Raw genomic sequence first — 15,642 nt, 5'->3', positions numbered from 1 at the left:
ATCCTGATGAATTCAAGCATTCCCCAATAATTCATCTTTCCCTCCATTGTAATAGTTTTTTCTTCCTTCTTTTTTTGTGAGATAAATCACCCCATTCTATCTTTCACTCTCTTTTTCAACCAGTCCATTCCTCTTTTTCACACCTTAATTTATATTTTTAAAGATATCATTCCATCATATTCAACTCATGCCTGTGTCATTTGATATTGGTTATCTTCTGACTGACCTAATAATGAGAACTAAAGTTCTCATGAGTTGCAAGTATCATCTTCCAATGTAGGAATACAAACAGTTTTAACAGTCCCTTTCATTTCCCTTTCCTGCTTACCTTTTTATGCTTTTCTTGAGTCTTATATTTGGTAGTCAGATTTTCTATTTAGTTCTAGTCTTTTCATCAGGAATTTTTGAAAATCCTCTATTTCATTGAATATCCATTCTTTTCTCCTGAAAGATTATACTCAGTTTTTCTGAGTAATTGATTATTAATTGTATTCTTAACACCTTTGTTCTCCAGAATATCATATTACAAACCCTCCAATTCTTTAATGTGGAAGCTATCAAATCTTGTATTTTCTTGACTGTGGTTCCACAATGCTTAAATTGTTTCTTTCTGGCTGCTTACACTATTTTCTCCTTAATGTGGGAGTTTTGGAATTTGACCATAATATTCCTGGAAATTTTCATTTTGCAATCTCTTTCAGGACATGATTGGTGGATTCTTTCACTTTCTATTTTACCCTTTGGTTCTAGAATATCAGGGCAGTTTTCCTTAATAGTTTCTTGAAAGATGATGTCTGATCTCCTCTCTTGATCATGGCTTTCAGGAAGTTCAATAATTTAAAAATGATTTCTTCTGGATCTGTTTTCCAGGTCAGTTGTTTTTCCAATAAGATATTTTACATTCATTGTCTTCTATTTTTCCATCTTTTTGGTTTTGATTTATTGCTTCTTGATATTTCATAGAGTCATTTCCTTCCACTTGATCAATTCTTATTTTTAAGGAATTGTTTTCTGCAGTGAAATTTTATACCTTCTTTTCCATTTGGCCAATTTTGCTTTTTAAGAAGCTCTTTTCTTCAGCAAGTTTTTGTATAATCTTTTCCCATTTGGGCAATTCTGCCTTTCAAGACAATCTTCTGGTTGAATATTTACTCTTTTACCATTTGGCCTATTTGGGTTTTTAAAGTGCTATTTTCTTCAGTAATTTTTTTTGGTGGCTCCTTTACAAAATCATTGACTCTTTTTTCATGATTTTCTTCCATCAGTCTCATTTCTCTTCCCATTTTTTTCCTACCTCTCTTACTAGATTTTTAAAATCCTTTTTGAGCTCTTCTATGGTCTGAGCCTGGTTCATATTTTTCTTGGAGCCTTTGGATGTAGGGATGCTGACTTTACTGTCTTCTTTGTCACTTAGTAACGTTCTATAGTCAAAATTTTCTTCTGTTGTTTACTCATTCTCCCAGACTATTTCTTGATTTTAAACTCTGCTAAATGGGGCTATGCTTCTGGGAAAGAAGGCAGGCATACTGCCCCAAGCTTCAGGTTCTATTTCCAGTGATATTTCTAGGGACCTGTAAGTTTCCAGTTTTTCCAGGGTAATATGGTTTAAATAGAGATGTGGTTTACTGTGGATTCTGTCCCTCCGGGATTTGTTTTAGAAAATTATTTAAAGGTCTTTAAGGAAGAACTCAGAAAGAGTCCCTCCTTCTCTCTGCCATCTTGGCTCCATCACTCCTGGCAATAAAAATGTGAAGCTTCTGTATAATCTATGTCTTGGTTCCTCTCATTTCTTTTACTTGAATCATCTTCACATTTATATAGCACTTAATGTTTACAAGATGCTTACAACAACCATATGAAGTAAGTAATTATATAATTATCACTATTCTACAAACCGATTATTTAAGTGACTTTAACATTTCAATGGTTTAAACTGAGGAAACTGAGACTGGGAGAGATTTAGTGATTTCCCTGAATCCCACAGCGAGCAAATATTGGGTCAGCCTGAGGCTCACATCTTTTGCCTCCGTCATTCTTTCCACTACAACATAACCTCCACTGAAGTAGTTGAGACAAGTGTTAAAGGAGGACCTGTTACCGTGGTTCCAGTGCGAATAGAAAAGGAGGGAGAGATGTGGGAGACATTTGGGAGGGAGAATAATCGATGAGATACACATTTGCGAACAGACACAAACACACACCTTTGTTTTGTTCTTCGACACATGTAGAATCCAGCCTTTAGCCTGGAAGTTAGTGGAGCAGCGTTTTCCGGCTCAGCCTCCCTAAAGGGTCAGGGTCTATATACATTCAGCCAAAGTAGCAGGAAGAGCGGGCTAGCCACTGACCTCTCGTCCCCATCGTGGTGCAGGAAGGGAGAGAGGAAGGATGGCCTGGGTGGGAGCTTTGTGGCAAGCTGGCTCTACCCACGGCCATCTCCCAAGAACACGAACTCAGATTCTCTCGGCCCAGCATGATCTTCTGCAGCAGCTGAGCAAAGGGCAGAAGTAGGTTTTGGCAGGCCAGTTCTTGTTAGAAAATTCAACAATTAGCACCAGCCCTGAAGTCGGGAGGATCTGAGTTCAAAACTAGCCTCAGATACTTCACATTTCCTAGCTGTGTGACCCTGGACAAGTCACTTAATCCCAATTGCCTCAGCAAAAAAAAAAAGAGAGAGAGAGAGAGAGAGAGAGAGAGAGAGAGAGAGAGAGAGAGAGAGAGAGAGAGAGAAAGAGAGAGAGAGAGAGAGAGAGAGAGAAAGAGAGAGAGAGAGAGAGAGAGAAAGAGAGAGAGAGAGAGAGAGAAAGAGAGAGAGAGAGAGAGAGAGAGAGAAAGAGAGAGAGAGAGAGAGAAAGAGAGAGAGAGAGAGAGAGAGAGAGAGAGAGAGAGAGAGAGAGAAAGAGAGAGAGAGAGAGAGAGAGAGAGAGAGAGAGAGAGAGAGAGAGAGAGAGAGAGAATTCAACAATTTAGGTCCATAAGATCATATATTCAGACCTGAAAGCAATTTTAAAGACCTTCTAACCCAATCCTAATGTCTTACAAACTTTGAGGTTACTTTCCCAAAATCATACAGATCAGGATTTGAATCCAGGCCTACTGATTCCAAATTCTTCACACCTGTTTAACTTTCCCCCTTTCTGAGAGAGTAGGAGAGAGTAAGCTTCAGGTTTAAGAAGAAAAAAATTGAATCCTAGAATTAAGACAAAAAAATTGTTGCGACTCAAATCCAGAGTCCATAATAAGATCTGGACAGACTCAGCAGCGTAGGTTCCCCTAGAAGGTCCTCTGGGTTCACAGCTGATGTGTTATGTCAGACCTGGTTAGGGGCGTGGGTAGCTCTGGGAGGGCTCCCACCAGTGTCACAGGACACTCATGCATCATTGTGGAGCCTTGCCAGCACAAGGAAGGCCATGGGGTGTTGCTGCCATTAAGCGGACATTCCCAGCAGATGTTCCGGAAGCTGTGTTCCAGGCCAGATGCTGCCAGGCTGTTTCCCATCACCCTACGGCCACCTCATCCTACTCCGTATCAAAAAATCAACCCTCTCCTATCCCTTGAATGGGCCACGGGAGCTTCTGGGACTGAGTTGCAGTGGGGAGTTGGCTTGTTCCATTGCCTTGTCAGACCTCTCCCCAGGGTTTTCCCATTCAGTTTCCCCCCTTCCTATTCTCCCCCACCCCCCAGGGTCTTCAATCATTTGGATAGGAAGGAACAGTGTGTCATCCTGCCTCATTTCCTGGTGGCCCTGGGTTACTCTCACTTTATCTCCCTCCCCCACCTCACTCTGGGATTTGTATCTGATAACAGTTTTCTGTTAGTCATTTTCAACGTCAAACCCTCTATGAAAGGACTTTTTATCCTTTTTTTTTTAAATCACGGACCTTCCCTTTTCTGGTAAAACCTACAGACCTCTTCTCAGAATTAAAGTAAATAATATAAAGTAAAATCTATATAATTATAAAAGAAAGCACTTTATAAAAACATATACTAAAAAAAGTTTCTCCTTCTCCCTGAAAATACTGCCTGAGTGTCTTCTATCTACCTCTTTAGCTCCTACTGATACCGATCATTTATGGAAATAATCTTTCTGGCCAGAACTAAAAAGAGCTGGATGAGTTGGGGATGCACAGTATAATTTGTTCATTAGAAGGATGACAAGAAGCAATCAGAGACAGTAGGGAGGGAAAAAATAGAGGGAGAAATCCCAGCGATAGTAAGTGGAAGAATAAAGGTGGGGATTTACCCTAAGCAAGCGCCACCCCTTTTTCTTCCTTCCTGGAAGGACCTGCCAGGCCAGCTTCCTTCTCCAGGCTGAGCCTTGGCTTGTGGCCTTTAAGCTGTCCGGCCTCTAAGATTACTCATTATTAATTGCTGCTGTTGTTATTTGCCTAGTGTGTGATGCGGTGTTTAGGTCTTGCCCTTAGGGCCTGAAGGTAGAAAATGACATTTCTCCATGGCCCCTGGGAAGAAGATGCTCAGATGTCTTCCGCTTCTTCCTCAAGATCGCATGTGAACCCTTCCTCTGCCAGTCCTGGAATACCGGCAGAGCACGAGTGATCCTCAAACATTACCCAAACAAGCCTGTCTGGTTTCAGTCCAGATCCAGATTCTGGTCTGAAATGGCTCAAGGGAGTCTAATCTAATAGGTCACAGCCAGTGTGGAAGCATTAATTTTAGAGCTCATGTGAAGTTTTGGGTCCACTCTTAAGTATCTATTGAAAATACTCAATCCCTCATAAGTGGACTTGATCCCTCAGCTGGGTTTTGCTAAATCTGAGATATATCCGAGGAGGGCTTGGGCTAAGCTTGACCTCCAGGTCTTCAGTTCTAAGCAAAAAGCTGATAATGGAGACTTTATGTTACCTACCATTCATCCCATTATGCAATTATCTACCTAAAGTTCCCTTGCATTGGGATAATCAAAGATAATGAAGATCATGTTGGGTCCTGCTCGCCTCAGGTAATAGGGTTGGGACACATTGTATGAAGGGTGTGCTGGATGACAAGTTTTTAAAATTTAATCTGAATTATTAATATTTTCTCTGTCATTTTCTTGTAGATAGTCAACAAAACACTAAATCAAACTCTTGTTTGTGGTGTTTGCTAATTTCCAAGGTGTAAAGACTTCCCCATTGAAAATTTAAAAATTGGCTCTCAAGGGCCAGAGTAAATTGGCTGCAGCACACCTCTGGTGTGTACCCTCTGTTCTCTAGTACAAAGTCATCTTGGGAGGGCAACTGGTGGTCCAGTGGATAGAGTCCTGGAATCAAGAGGACCTGAGTTCAAATCTAACCTCAGATACTTACTAGCTGTATGACAAGTCACCTAACCCCATTGCCTCCATAAAACAAAACAAAAACAAAGTTATCTCAGCAGTCAGCACCCCAGTATGTCCCCTTTCCCCCAGGGCATTCTTGGCTCCCACGGTTGGTCCCCCCCAAGCTTTGTCCATCTGCTATCTGATATAGAACTGGGAATCAGATCTCAGTCCTCTGTGTCTAAATCTAGTTCTTCTTTCCTACTGGGAAGAATCAAGCCTTAATATTCCTTAATCACTGCCTGTAGTCCTTCTCTTTTACCAGGGTGGCAGGGGCCAGCTGGTGGGAGCCCTGTGAGCTGTTCTTGGACCAGGGGCTGACTCAGCCAGTGGCTCAGGCAGCTCTGCTGGAAAAAATACAGCACTGTTGAGTAGCATCTTCCATGACAGTCTGTGAGCGAGGGTTTTCCTTGTAGCCAAGTCCCTCTCTCCCACTAGCTTAGCAGCTGTCCTAGAGCTTTTTTGGAATCGATCCACTCACCCCCAAGATGGAGAGAGCAGCAATCCTTGTACCCTTCTGGCCAGAGCAAGATTGAACAGCCTTGAGCTAGTTAGCAGGAGGGACCTGGTAGTAAAACTGAGGTTTGGGGGTTTATTTGTTTGTTTTTAATAGAATTGTGTTAAGATGAAATACTTGTCTCTCACAGGGCCAGGGGAAAAATGCTTCTACTATGGAAACAAGGATCATTTGGGGTTAGATTCATTTAAAGTGATGTTCACATAAAAATTACTTTCTCTTTTCTTTTTATTCCTGCCTTGAGCACCCGTGGCAAGCTGGCTTTTCCCCTTGGCATCGTCTGGAGGGAAATTTTGCAGATGGAAAAGCATCTTGGGAAATGTCTGTCCATCCACTTTTCCCATCTGGCACATGAATCACTCTCGGACTCCTTCCCCAATCTCAGTCCCTAATTCTCTTAGATGGATTTGACTAGATTTCAGTGGGTCTTTTGAACTCCCACTGTGAATAGCTCACTGTGCTAGAGACTTTTTTTTTTTTTTATTAGATATTAGGGCAGCAGGGAGGGTAGGAACCTCATATAAGATTCCTGACTTTGGGAATGTTACAGTCTTGTCTGTATTGGGTTTAGACATGTCCTTTTCCTTTCATCCAGATTCTGGGACTCCCCCAGGTGCTCAGTAGTAAGGTTCTTCATTTACTTTGTCTATTCCTTGGAACTTGCAGGCTCTAGTTCTATCTTCTAATCTTAGTTGTTGGAATACTTACATTTCTTGAGAGTAAGCTGAGCTGTCTCTGCTCGTAATCTCATTATTTTGCAGCAAGAGAAGGAACAAAAGTAGGAGATTCCTTTTCTAAATCTCTCCAGAATAAAAACAAAACAAAACAAAACAAAAAAACTCCCCACAAACAAAACAAAAAACAAAGCCATGGGGCCTCCACTCTTATTTCTCCTCTGGGGTACTTCTCTCACAGGGAGCCAGGAAGGGGCGCAGAATAGTGGGATGTCCAAGCAGTCTGCAGCCACATGTTTTAAGTGCCTACTGTGTGCCAGGTACTGTGCTAAGCGCACAGGATCCCAAATGGCAGTCTGTCCTCAGGTAGCTTACAATCTAATAGGGGAGACAAGGCGCAAGCAAAATATGCACAGCAAGATACTGGGAAATAATTGACAGAGGAAGACTAGAATTTAGAGGGATTGGGGAAGGCTTCCTGGAGAAGGTGGGACAGGAACAGGCTTGCTGGAGTTCACCAGACGGTCACCACAAGCCTGCAGCAGGAAATGGGACTTGCACCTGGTTGTTTACTCCTTGTCTTAAGGGACCCTCCCTCTCCCCCTTCCTCCCTCCCCCCCAAACACATGCACATACACACCCCTCTAAGATGTTTTTCCTGGCTCTTGGAAGCCTGCCTGTTGTACCCCAACAGCCCTGGATAGTATAAGAGGAGAAATCATTCTCGGAATCTCCACAGGGGCTCAGTTCTTTGCCAGGGCTCTATATAAACGATAAGGCTAATTTTTGTCTGTCCATGTTTACTCCCCTGAAGTCTCGGCCTATCACCGAAGCGTCAGGGAAGAGGCCCCAGTCCTGCTTTTTGAGTCTAGTTTGAAGTTCTAATGAATTCTATTTTGCCACATTGCTTGGAGCAGGGTGGCCGAAGGCACCGTTCCCCCTCAGAACTTCTTAGGACAAAGAGAATCTTGCAGAGTTGCTCCAAGCCTCCACGAACGCCTTCCTGGTCAGCACATAGATTTTTTTTCCAGAGAATAGCCGCACACAGGAAAGCATGAATAGGGCATTTGCTAATGATTTCCTCCCACTCCTTCCCCAAGCAGAACTAAAAATCGTGTTGGGCTTTTCCTTCCAGATACGAATATGGGAATAGTACATAGGAATAAGATGGTAAACCCTTCCAAGAGCACGGTCTGTGTGTGGTCATGAGCATCTAATCTTTCTGAGCCTCAGTTTCCTGATCTGTAAAAGGGAGAGAAGAATATCTATAGTATCTACCTCGTAGGGCTGTTTTGAGCATCAGATGAGGTAATGTTGCTTTGTTGATTACTTATGTCCAATTCTGTGACTACAGTTGGGGTTTCTTGGCAAAGATACTAGCGTGGTTTTGCCATTTCCTTCTCCAGCTCATTTTACAGATGGGGAAACTGAGGAAAACAGGGTTAAGTGACTTGCCCAGAGTCACAAAGCTAGTAAGTGTCTAAGGTCAGACATAATACCTTGCTTACGATAAAATACTGACAAAGAATTGGCTTACCAAGAAGTATACAAATTGTTTCCGTTTTGGGATTAGGCTCAGGAAGTAATGGGGAGACAGACTCATGGGTCTATATGTTATGCCTCTGTATTTTTATTCTCTTTTGTATGATAGTTATTTGTGTCTCATTTTAGGACAGAGGCTGTATGTTTTTTGGAGTGGTGGAGACAATTGGGACTAAATTGGGCCTACAGTCACAGTTTGTCGATGGCAGGGCCTCTTAATTCTTATGTTGTTTTCCCCCATACCTAACTCTCTGCTTTGAATATAAGGGATTTTTAATAAACATTAGCTAAATCTTATTGAATAATATTTGACTTGATAAGCAGTGCCCTCCTTACTTTAATATTTGGAGGCGTGGGAACTGGGAGGCCCTTGGATTTAAGAGTATTGCTGTTCTTCCTAAAATGTTAAATGTTCATTCGTGTTTGGTGAAATGACTGGATCTCACCAACGACAAACTGGGTAGTGTCAACTTTTACAAGGAAGAGAGAGCATCAGAAACCTCACCTCAGAAAGACAGCTGTGGAGTTGGAAATACCAAAGATCTCCCCTCCTGCCCCAGCCCTGGCCCCCTCACATCCCAGTGGGGGACAAACCCAAAACAGGCTCAGAGGTTGTTTTCTGAAGAGGAGGAGGGGCAGGATGTTTGCTAATAAATTAGAGGCAGGAACAAGAACAAGAACAGAGCAGATCCTTCTCTTTTTTCTCTTATAGCCTTCAGCCTCGGAAAAAAAATAAGAAATATTTCAGAACAAGGAACATTTGGAAAGCCAGATACTTTTTTGGAATAATCAGGCCTGGCTCTGATGATAATGTGCCAGGGCCTTGGAGTTAGACACAGACAACTGAATTCAATTCAACAAACATTTGCCAAGCACCTACTGGGTGCAAGTCATTTTGCTGTATCATACAGTTTGCCGGCAGCAGCAGCCTGCCAGTTATAACTGGGAGAGAGGGAAATCCTTTTATAAAAGCAAAAGATTCCCCCTTTCCAGGAATAACAACTCCTGGGAGCAGGCTCTTCTGCAGGAAAGGCAGCTCACCTGGACCTGCAGCACTCTAGTCCTACCCAATTGTCTCTCTGCTTCAACAGACCAGCCAGCACAGTGAATTCAGGCACTTTCTGGGTGTTTGTGGGATCCAAATAGATGAGAGGTTTTATTTAGTAAGAGACTGGTGCAGAATAGGATAAAGCCACACCATGGAATCAACTAGTCTTGTCTTTTTTCTTCAAGCTCTCATGCTGTAGTGATCATGAGAAGTCCCCAAAAAGAAGCAACAGGTGATCCTCAGGAGGAAGTCACTCCTCTCTAAGAGCATTTCTGGTTTAGATCTGACTTAGGCCAGCCAAAATGAGGTGTTTGTAAGTTAACAAAAAGAGCAAGGACAGGCACTGAGAATGCCTTGAGTTGGTTTGGTGGAGTGAGGCTCCCTCGCCAGTGTTACAGTCATGATTCTCCAGCCAGGTGACAGCTGGCCCCTGGGACTCCTCATGGCTGCCTTGGTCTTTCATAATGAAGTAATATCAAAAGCCTGAGCCTTTAACTCCCTAAGCCAAACACATCTTGGAGAAAGTCTTAATACCTTTAAAAAAAAAAAAGTAGTCTAACTTATGTCTTTAATGAGGGATGGACATGGATTAGTACAGTGTTCCTATCACACAAGGTTTCTAAACTTTTTCTGTGTAATAGACCTAGTGAAGCCTGTGAATTAAATGTACACTCTAAAATTCATAATATCAATAATATATATATATATAATGATTTCAAACCAAATACACAAGACCCCAAGTGTAAAAAATTTAGATTCTGCCTCCAGAGAAAATAATGAGTCTGTCTTTGTAGCTTAAGGTAAGGAAGATTTAAACTATACTTGTACTGTAACAATAAGTTTGGGCTTTTAACCCGCCAGAGGGCTTTATCTCTTTCAGAGACTGGATTCACCCACTTCTTTAGGAAAAGTAATGTGATGATGATAAAATTTAATAGGGACAAATGTAAAGTCTTGCACTTGCAAAAATAAACTGCACATATATAGAATGGGGGAGATGCGAGTGTCTAGAAATTCATGTGAAAAAGTTGTGATGTGGCAGCCAAAAAGACCAATGTGATCTTCAGCTGCATTAATGGAAGTAAATTCAGTACCCAGGGTGAGGAAGGTGCTGGTCCTGTTCTCTCTCCTAGTCAGAGCACATCTGGAGAACTGCTCAATTCTGGGCACTACTTTTTAGAAAGTACATCTACAGCTTGGAGTATATACACAGGAGGACAACCAGGAAAAGGAGAAGCTCGAAATCAGGCTGTATGTGAATTGGAATTCCATATGTTGATGGAACTTGGTGGGTGTAGGGGATCAAGAGAGCAGTTTTTAACTAGCTAAAGGACTATGCTGGGAAAAAAGAGATTGGGCTTATTTTGCTTGGTGGGAACTATGGAAAGGTAGGTTTCTGGTCAATGTAGGGAAATTTTTTTTTTTTTTTTTTTTTTTTTAATACAGAGAAACAGTAGATAGGCACTGGTCCAGGAGTCAGGAGGGCCTGAGTTCAAATCCAGCTTCAAATACTTACTCATTGTGTGACCCTAGGCATGGCATTTAACCCTGATTGTTTCCAAATAAAACAAAGCTGTCCAAAAATGAAATGGGCTGTTCTGAGGGTATTGAGGAACTCATCACTGAACTTCATTTGTTGAAGGTATTATGAGCTGGATACACACGTCTGCTGAATTGGATGGCCTTTGAGGTCTCCTTGTACTCTTTGCATGAATAAGGTGACCAGGTTGGTGGTAGGTAGAAGGGAGACTTTGGGGGCCTCCGGTGTGGACAATTCTGTTCTAGTGCGATCACCAGCAAACTATAGTTGCCATCTTGGCTCTCCTGTTGGGCAGAGTCAGTTTCTCTCTCACCCGTCAAATCCAGGATTATTTTCTTCTTTAATTTCAGATACCTTTGGGCAGCTGGAAGTGCTGGAGTGAAGGGAAGTGAAGGGAATAGATCTAGGGAAGAGCATACTGGTGGATGAAGGGCTAGGGGCAGAATTATTTCACTTTTTTTTTCTGACTTAATTTATCTTTCATGTTCTTCTGTCTCCCTCCCTATTCTTGAAATACATAAGAGCATGGATTTTTTCCAAGCTTTGAAGGCAGTTTATCTGATAAGTTGAATTATTTTGATTTTTGAGGTGATAGGAGTATTCTATCTTTTGGTGTTTTTAAATTTTTTCTTTGATCAGAGAGAAGCAAAAAGTTAGTTGACTGATTAGGTAGGAATACGAGTAGAATACCCCAACATCTGTTGCATAATCATGATTGGCTGAGAGTAAGCCTGGCTTATAAAGTTAGCGAATGAGGTTAAACCATATTGCCCAGGTGTATAAAATCCACTACAGTCCTGGCCTTCTGATCTAGAGAGGACCATGGGTCAAGTTAAGCCTGGAAGAAACTGTGACTGGATTGAATAGCTTAGCTAAATTTAAGACCCACCCAGTCCAGGACTGGGCATAGTTTCATTTTGTTTTTTAAATTCTCTATTGACCTTATCCAAACATATTATTTCTGAATTTGGAGAATCTCATTTTCTTTGTAAATTCAAAAGAAGATTGTCTTCATAATTATATGAAAAATAATGAGGGAACACTGGGAAATGAATGTAAACTGTTATTTTTACCTTCTGCATCCAATTCTTCCTGTGCAACAAAAAATTCGGTTCTACTCACAAAAATGTATCTAGAATATACTGTAATATATTTAACATATATAAGACTGCTTGCCATCTGGGGGAGGGGGTTGGGGGAGGAAGGGAAAAAATCTGAATAGAAGTAAGTGCAAGGGATAATGTTGTAAAAAATTACCCATGCATATATACTGTCAAAAAATGTTATAATTATAAAATAAAATAAAAATTAAAAAAAAAAAAAAGAAAAATAATGAGGGAAAGGGGAGAAATGAAGTGGGTACTGGAATGAGGCCTTCAGTTAGGGCATCGGTGACAAGAGAAGGAGGAAAGTAGATTAGGAACTAGATGTAGCAGACCTCCAAACCCAGAGAACAGAAGAGTCCAGAAGGGTTAGTGCTTTGGATCGGAGCTGAGGAATCAATGGAAGTCTGAAGTCTAAGATAATTTCCTTGATTCAGTTATAGTGTGTATATATATATATATATATATATATATATATATATATATATATATATATATATACATACGTGTAGTGTATCTGTATATAGTATAGTATATCTCAGTAAACAGTATATAGTATCAGGATAGTATAGTATAGACAGACTTCTATTAGCAAAGCTAAGAGTCCATAGATGAATCCCTTAGAGCAGGGGTAAAGAACCTTTTTCCTGCCAAGAGTCATTGAATATTTATAAAATCATTCAAGAGTTCATCAGAATTACCAAATGTATAGAAGACAAGCTGTGGGAGATTGTTACAACTAGTTTTCAGCTCCTCCCTTGCCTGCCATTGCCTTAACATTGCCTTAACAAATTATTTCCCTGTCTGTTCCCCACCCTTACTTTAGAAGATTACAGATTTAGAACTGGAAGGGATCTTAGGTACTTTTTAGCCTAACTCCCCATTTTACACTTGAAGAAACTGAGGCAATTGAGGTTAAATGACTCGCCCAGGGTCACAGAGATAGTATGTGTCTGAGGCCAGATTTAGTCCTGGTGCCCTGTCCACTGTGCCACCTAGCTGCTTTGTACCAGCTGGAAGTTTGCCATCTTGCAAACTCCTCCTTTAATAAATATGGAAGCTGAAGTATAAATATATCTAAATATTGGTACTGCTCATTGATTCATGTCCTTCTTCTGCTGCTCTTACCTTATATAGCAGTGTCCATCTCCTCTTGCCCAGTAGACTGCATAATGCCTTGAGGAAGGGACTATTTTATCTTTGTCCAGTATCTAGCACACAGTAGGCTTGGCTTCACTATCTATTCCTTATAAAGGGGTCTACAGAACTTACTGGAAAGCAGTCCATATCTGCCCTCCAGAAATGTATAGTCAGGGGAGACAAGGCAGATGAATACCTCTATTTTCTTTTGTATTAGATTTTTAAACCCGGTTTTATTTTCTTGGAGTGAGTACAGAGGTGGTTTATGGCATATATTTAGAAGACTATAGAGCCATTATATTTCTACTTATAAAAAAAAAAAAAAAAAAAAGATTTGAGTCTTTGGAGGATGGGAAGGAAAGAATCTGATAGAATTTGGGTTTGGGGATGTTTGGGAATGCTTCAGTTTCCTTGCAAACTTGGGTAGAAGCAGGCTTCCCATCTTACATTTGAGTCTTATTGCAGTCTTCCTACCCTGGGAGCTGCTGTTTAGAGCTCAGTGTGAAACTGAACCCTGGAGTAGAGTTTGGGTTTTAAAACAAGATTCCTAGAACTTGAAGGTATAAATTAAAGTGTGCTGCTCTGTGGATGTGTTGTATGTACACACATTTATAGATATACACATGTGTACATACACACATCTTTCTATGTCTGTGTCTGTATTTACATGTGTCTGTCTATCTATCTATATGTCTGTCTACATTATATATATATATATATATATATATATATATATATATCTTTGTATATGTCCATACCTGTCTATCTATCTATCTCTATCTGGCAACTAGGTGATGCAGTGGGTAGAGTTCCAGATCTGGAGTTACTAAGATCTGAGTTCAAATTTGACTAGTCACTTAATCCCTATTTGCTTAACTTCCTCATCTGTAAAATGGTAACACTTTGGAGAAGGAAATGGCAAATCACTCTTATTATTTTTGCCAAGAAAACCCCATAGTCAAAATTCATAGGATCATGAATTGTCAAATACAATTAAATCAACGAACAATAAAAACGTGTGTGTGTGTGTGTGTGTGTGTGTGTGTGTGAGAATTTGGACGTGACTAATCTGGGAATTTGTTTTGCTTGACTATATTTGTAATGGGTTTTCTTTTGTTTATTCCTTTCTCAGTGAGTAGAGGATAAGGTGGGAGGTAGAGAATTTAGAACTGAAAATAAAATAAAATTGAATTTAAAAAAAGAAAGTTAAAAAAAAAAAAGAATCCTAAAAAGGGAAGAAAAAGCTATAAGAGGGGAAAAGTTAGGGGGAAATCCCTTCTTGTAAAGTCCCCACTCATCTACCCTTCTAACTCAGTGCTTCCTTAACAGGTCTGCTATCTGTGCCATAGCCTCCTGACGATGGCTGGCATGGTGGTTGGCAGTCAGAGCATCACTACAGACAAGTGGGTGAGTGGGAGCCATGAGGATGGAGGGGGAGCTCCTGAACTCTTCATCTGTTTAGCAGAGCTGGGGCGGTTCTGATCATAGATGGAAGCTCAATGTAAGGGAACTACAAAACATGCGTGCCTGAGTCAGTGATAGCTCTGCCCTTTATAATTCATTATATGAAGTTTTCCTAACAAGAACACGACAAAGTCTGTGCCCATGAAGGTGAAGGAATGCTGGATTGGGAGACAGGAAGATGAATTTAAATCTAGCCTCAGACAGTTACTAACTGTGATCCTGGGCAAGTCCCCTTAAGCTCCTAGAGCAAAAATAATAATAGCACTTACTTCCCAGGTTTTTGTGAAGATCAAATGAGATAATACATGTAAAATATGCCATAAAGCGCTTTATAGATTTCAGCTATTATCATTTCACTTATTTGTTCCTCAGTTTCCTCACAAGCAAAATGAGAGAATTGGACATAGTGTTCCCTCTCAGTCCTGTTCCTCTGATCTGGGACTTACCTTACCTCCTTACACCATTTTCCCCTCCCTATTTCCCCTCTCTGTTCTGGACAAATGCTATTGTGGTACAGCTGTCCTTGCTAGCCGTGCCCCATTCCTGAAGGCTTCCCAAGACTGATTAGAAAGGATTCTTTGGCGATATTTTCTCTCAATCTATCTGACCACATTCTGACTTCTTCCATCCACTTTGGTGTTCTGGATCTCCCACAGCCCTTCTCTCTACCCCCTCCCTCTCCCTTATTTTCTTCTGTCTTCAAAGGGTGAGCTACAACAGCTGTGTGTGCAGTTGGAGAGACAGGTCACCACGCACATCCATGAGAGCCCTCAGGCCATGTATCGGACCAAACTCAAGGACCTGGCAGCCCAGACGTACATACGCTGGCAGGAGCTCCTGACCCAGTGCAGGCCCCAGGTAACAACCCTTTGTAACTCTTAGCCCGAACCTGGGTGGGAAGCCGGGGGAGGAGCCGGACTGACCAGAGCCTACAGCCTGCTCCACCCTAACTGCAGCTGCTGGAGCTGGGAGGGCAGTGGAGAGGAAAAAATGACTGGCACTCTTACCATCATTATTTTTAAAATGTGTTGGTCATCCAGTTTTTGTGTGGGTGATTGAATATGCCTTTCTTGATTTAAAGGGAGATCGAGTCTTGGGGAAGGGGAAAGTCTGAACCAGAAAAATGGTTTCCAAAATGGAACTTAGCATCCATCTTTTTACCCAATTACCATCTTTTTTTTCTAACCTAGACCTGGCATCCTCATGGTGCCTGGGAGAGGACAACTCCTTTGGGACCCACTCCCAGTTCTCACAAAGGGATTCCTAAATCCTTCCCTTTACTGTGTCCCTCTGAAGCCTG

At 41.3% G+C, this 15,642-nt stretch overlaps 1 protein-coding gene across 8 annotated transcripts in view; it reads left to right on the top strand.

Annotated features, from left to right (window-relative positions):
• FAM178B (family with sequence similarity 178 member B) overlaps nt 1-15,642 on the top strand; it is a 188,994-nt gene that overhangs the window by 172,271 nt on the left and 1,081 nt on the right. For 7 of the 8 annotated variants that reach the window (XM_074288423.1, XM_074288421.1, XM_074288422.1 and 4 more), the window contains 2 exons: nt 14,208-14,285; nt 15,048-15,200. In XM_074288423.1, coding sequence (XP_074144524.1) covers nt 14,208-14,285; nt 15,048-15,200 — 231 coding nt within the window. The remainder of the gene's footprint in view (nt 1-14,207; nt 14,286-15,047; nt 15,201-15,642) is intronic. The other variant, XM_074288425.1, reaches the window with a different exon arrangement.

This window comes from Sminthopsis crassicaudata, chromosome 2 (assembly GCF_048593235.1).
Source record: "Sminthopsis crassicaudata isolate SCR6 chromosome 2, ASM4859323v1, whole genome shotgun sequence".
NCBI lineage: Eukaryota > Metazoa > Chordata > Mammalia > Dasyuromorphia > Dasyuridae > Sminthopsis > Sminthopsis crassicaudata.
The sequence above is the reverse complement of the archived record's forward strand: the minus strand, read 5'-3'. Positions and strand labels throughout refer to the sequence as shown.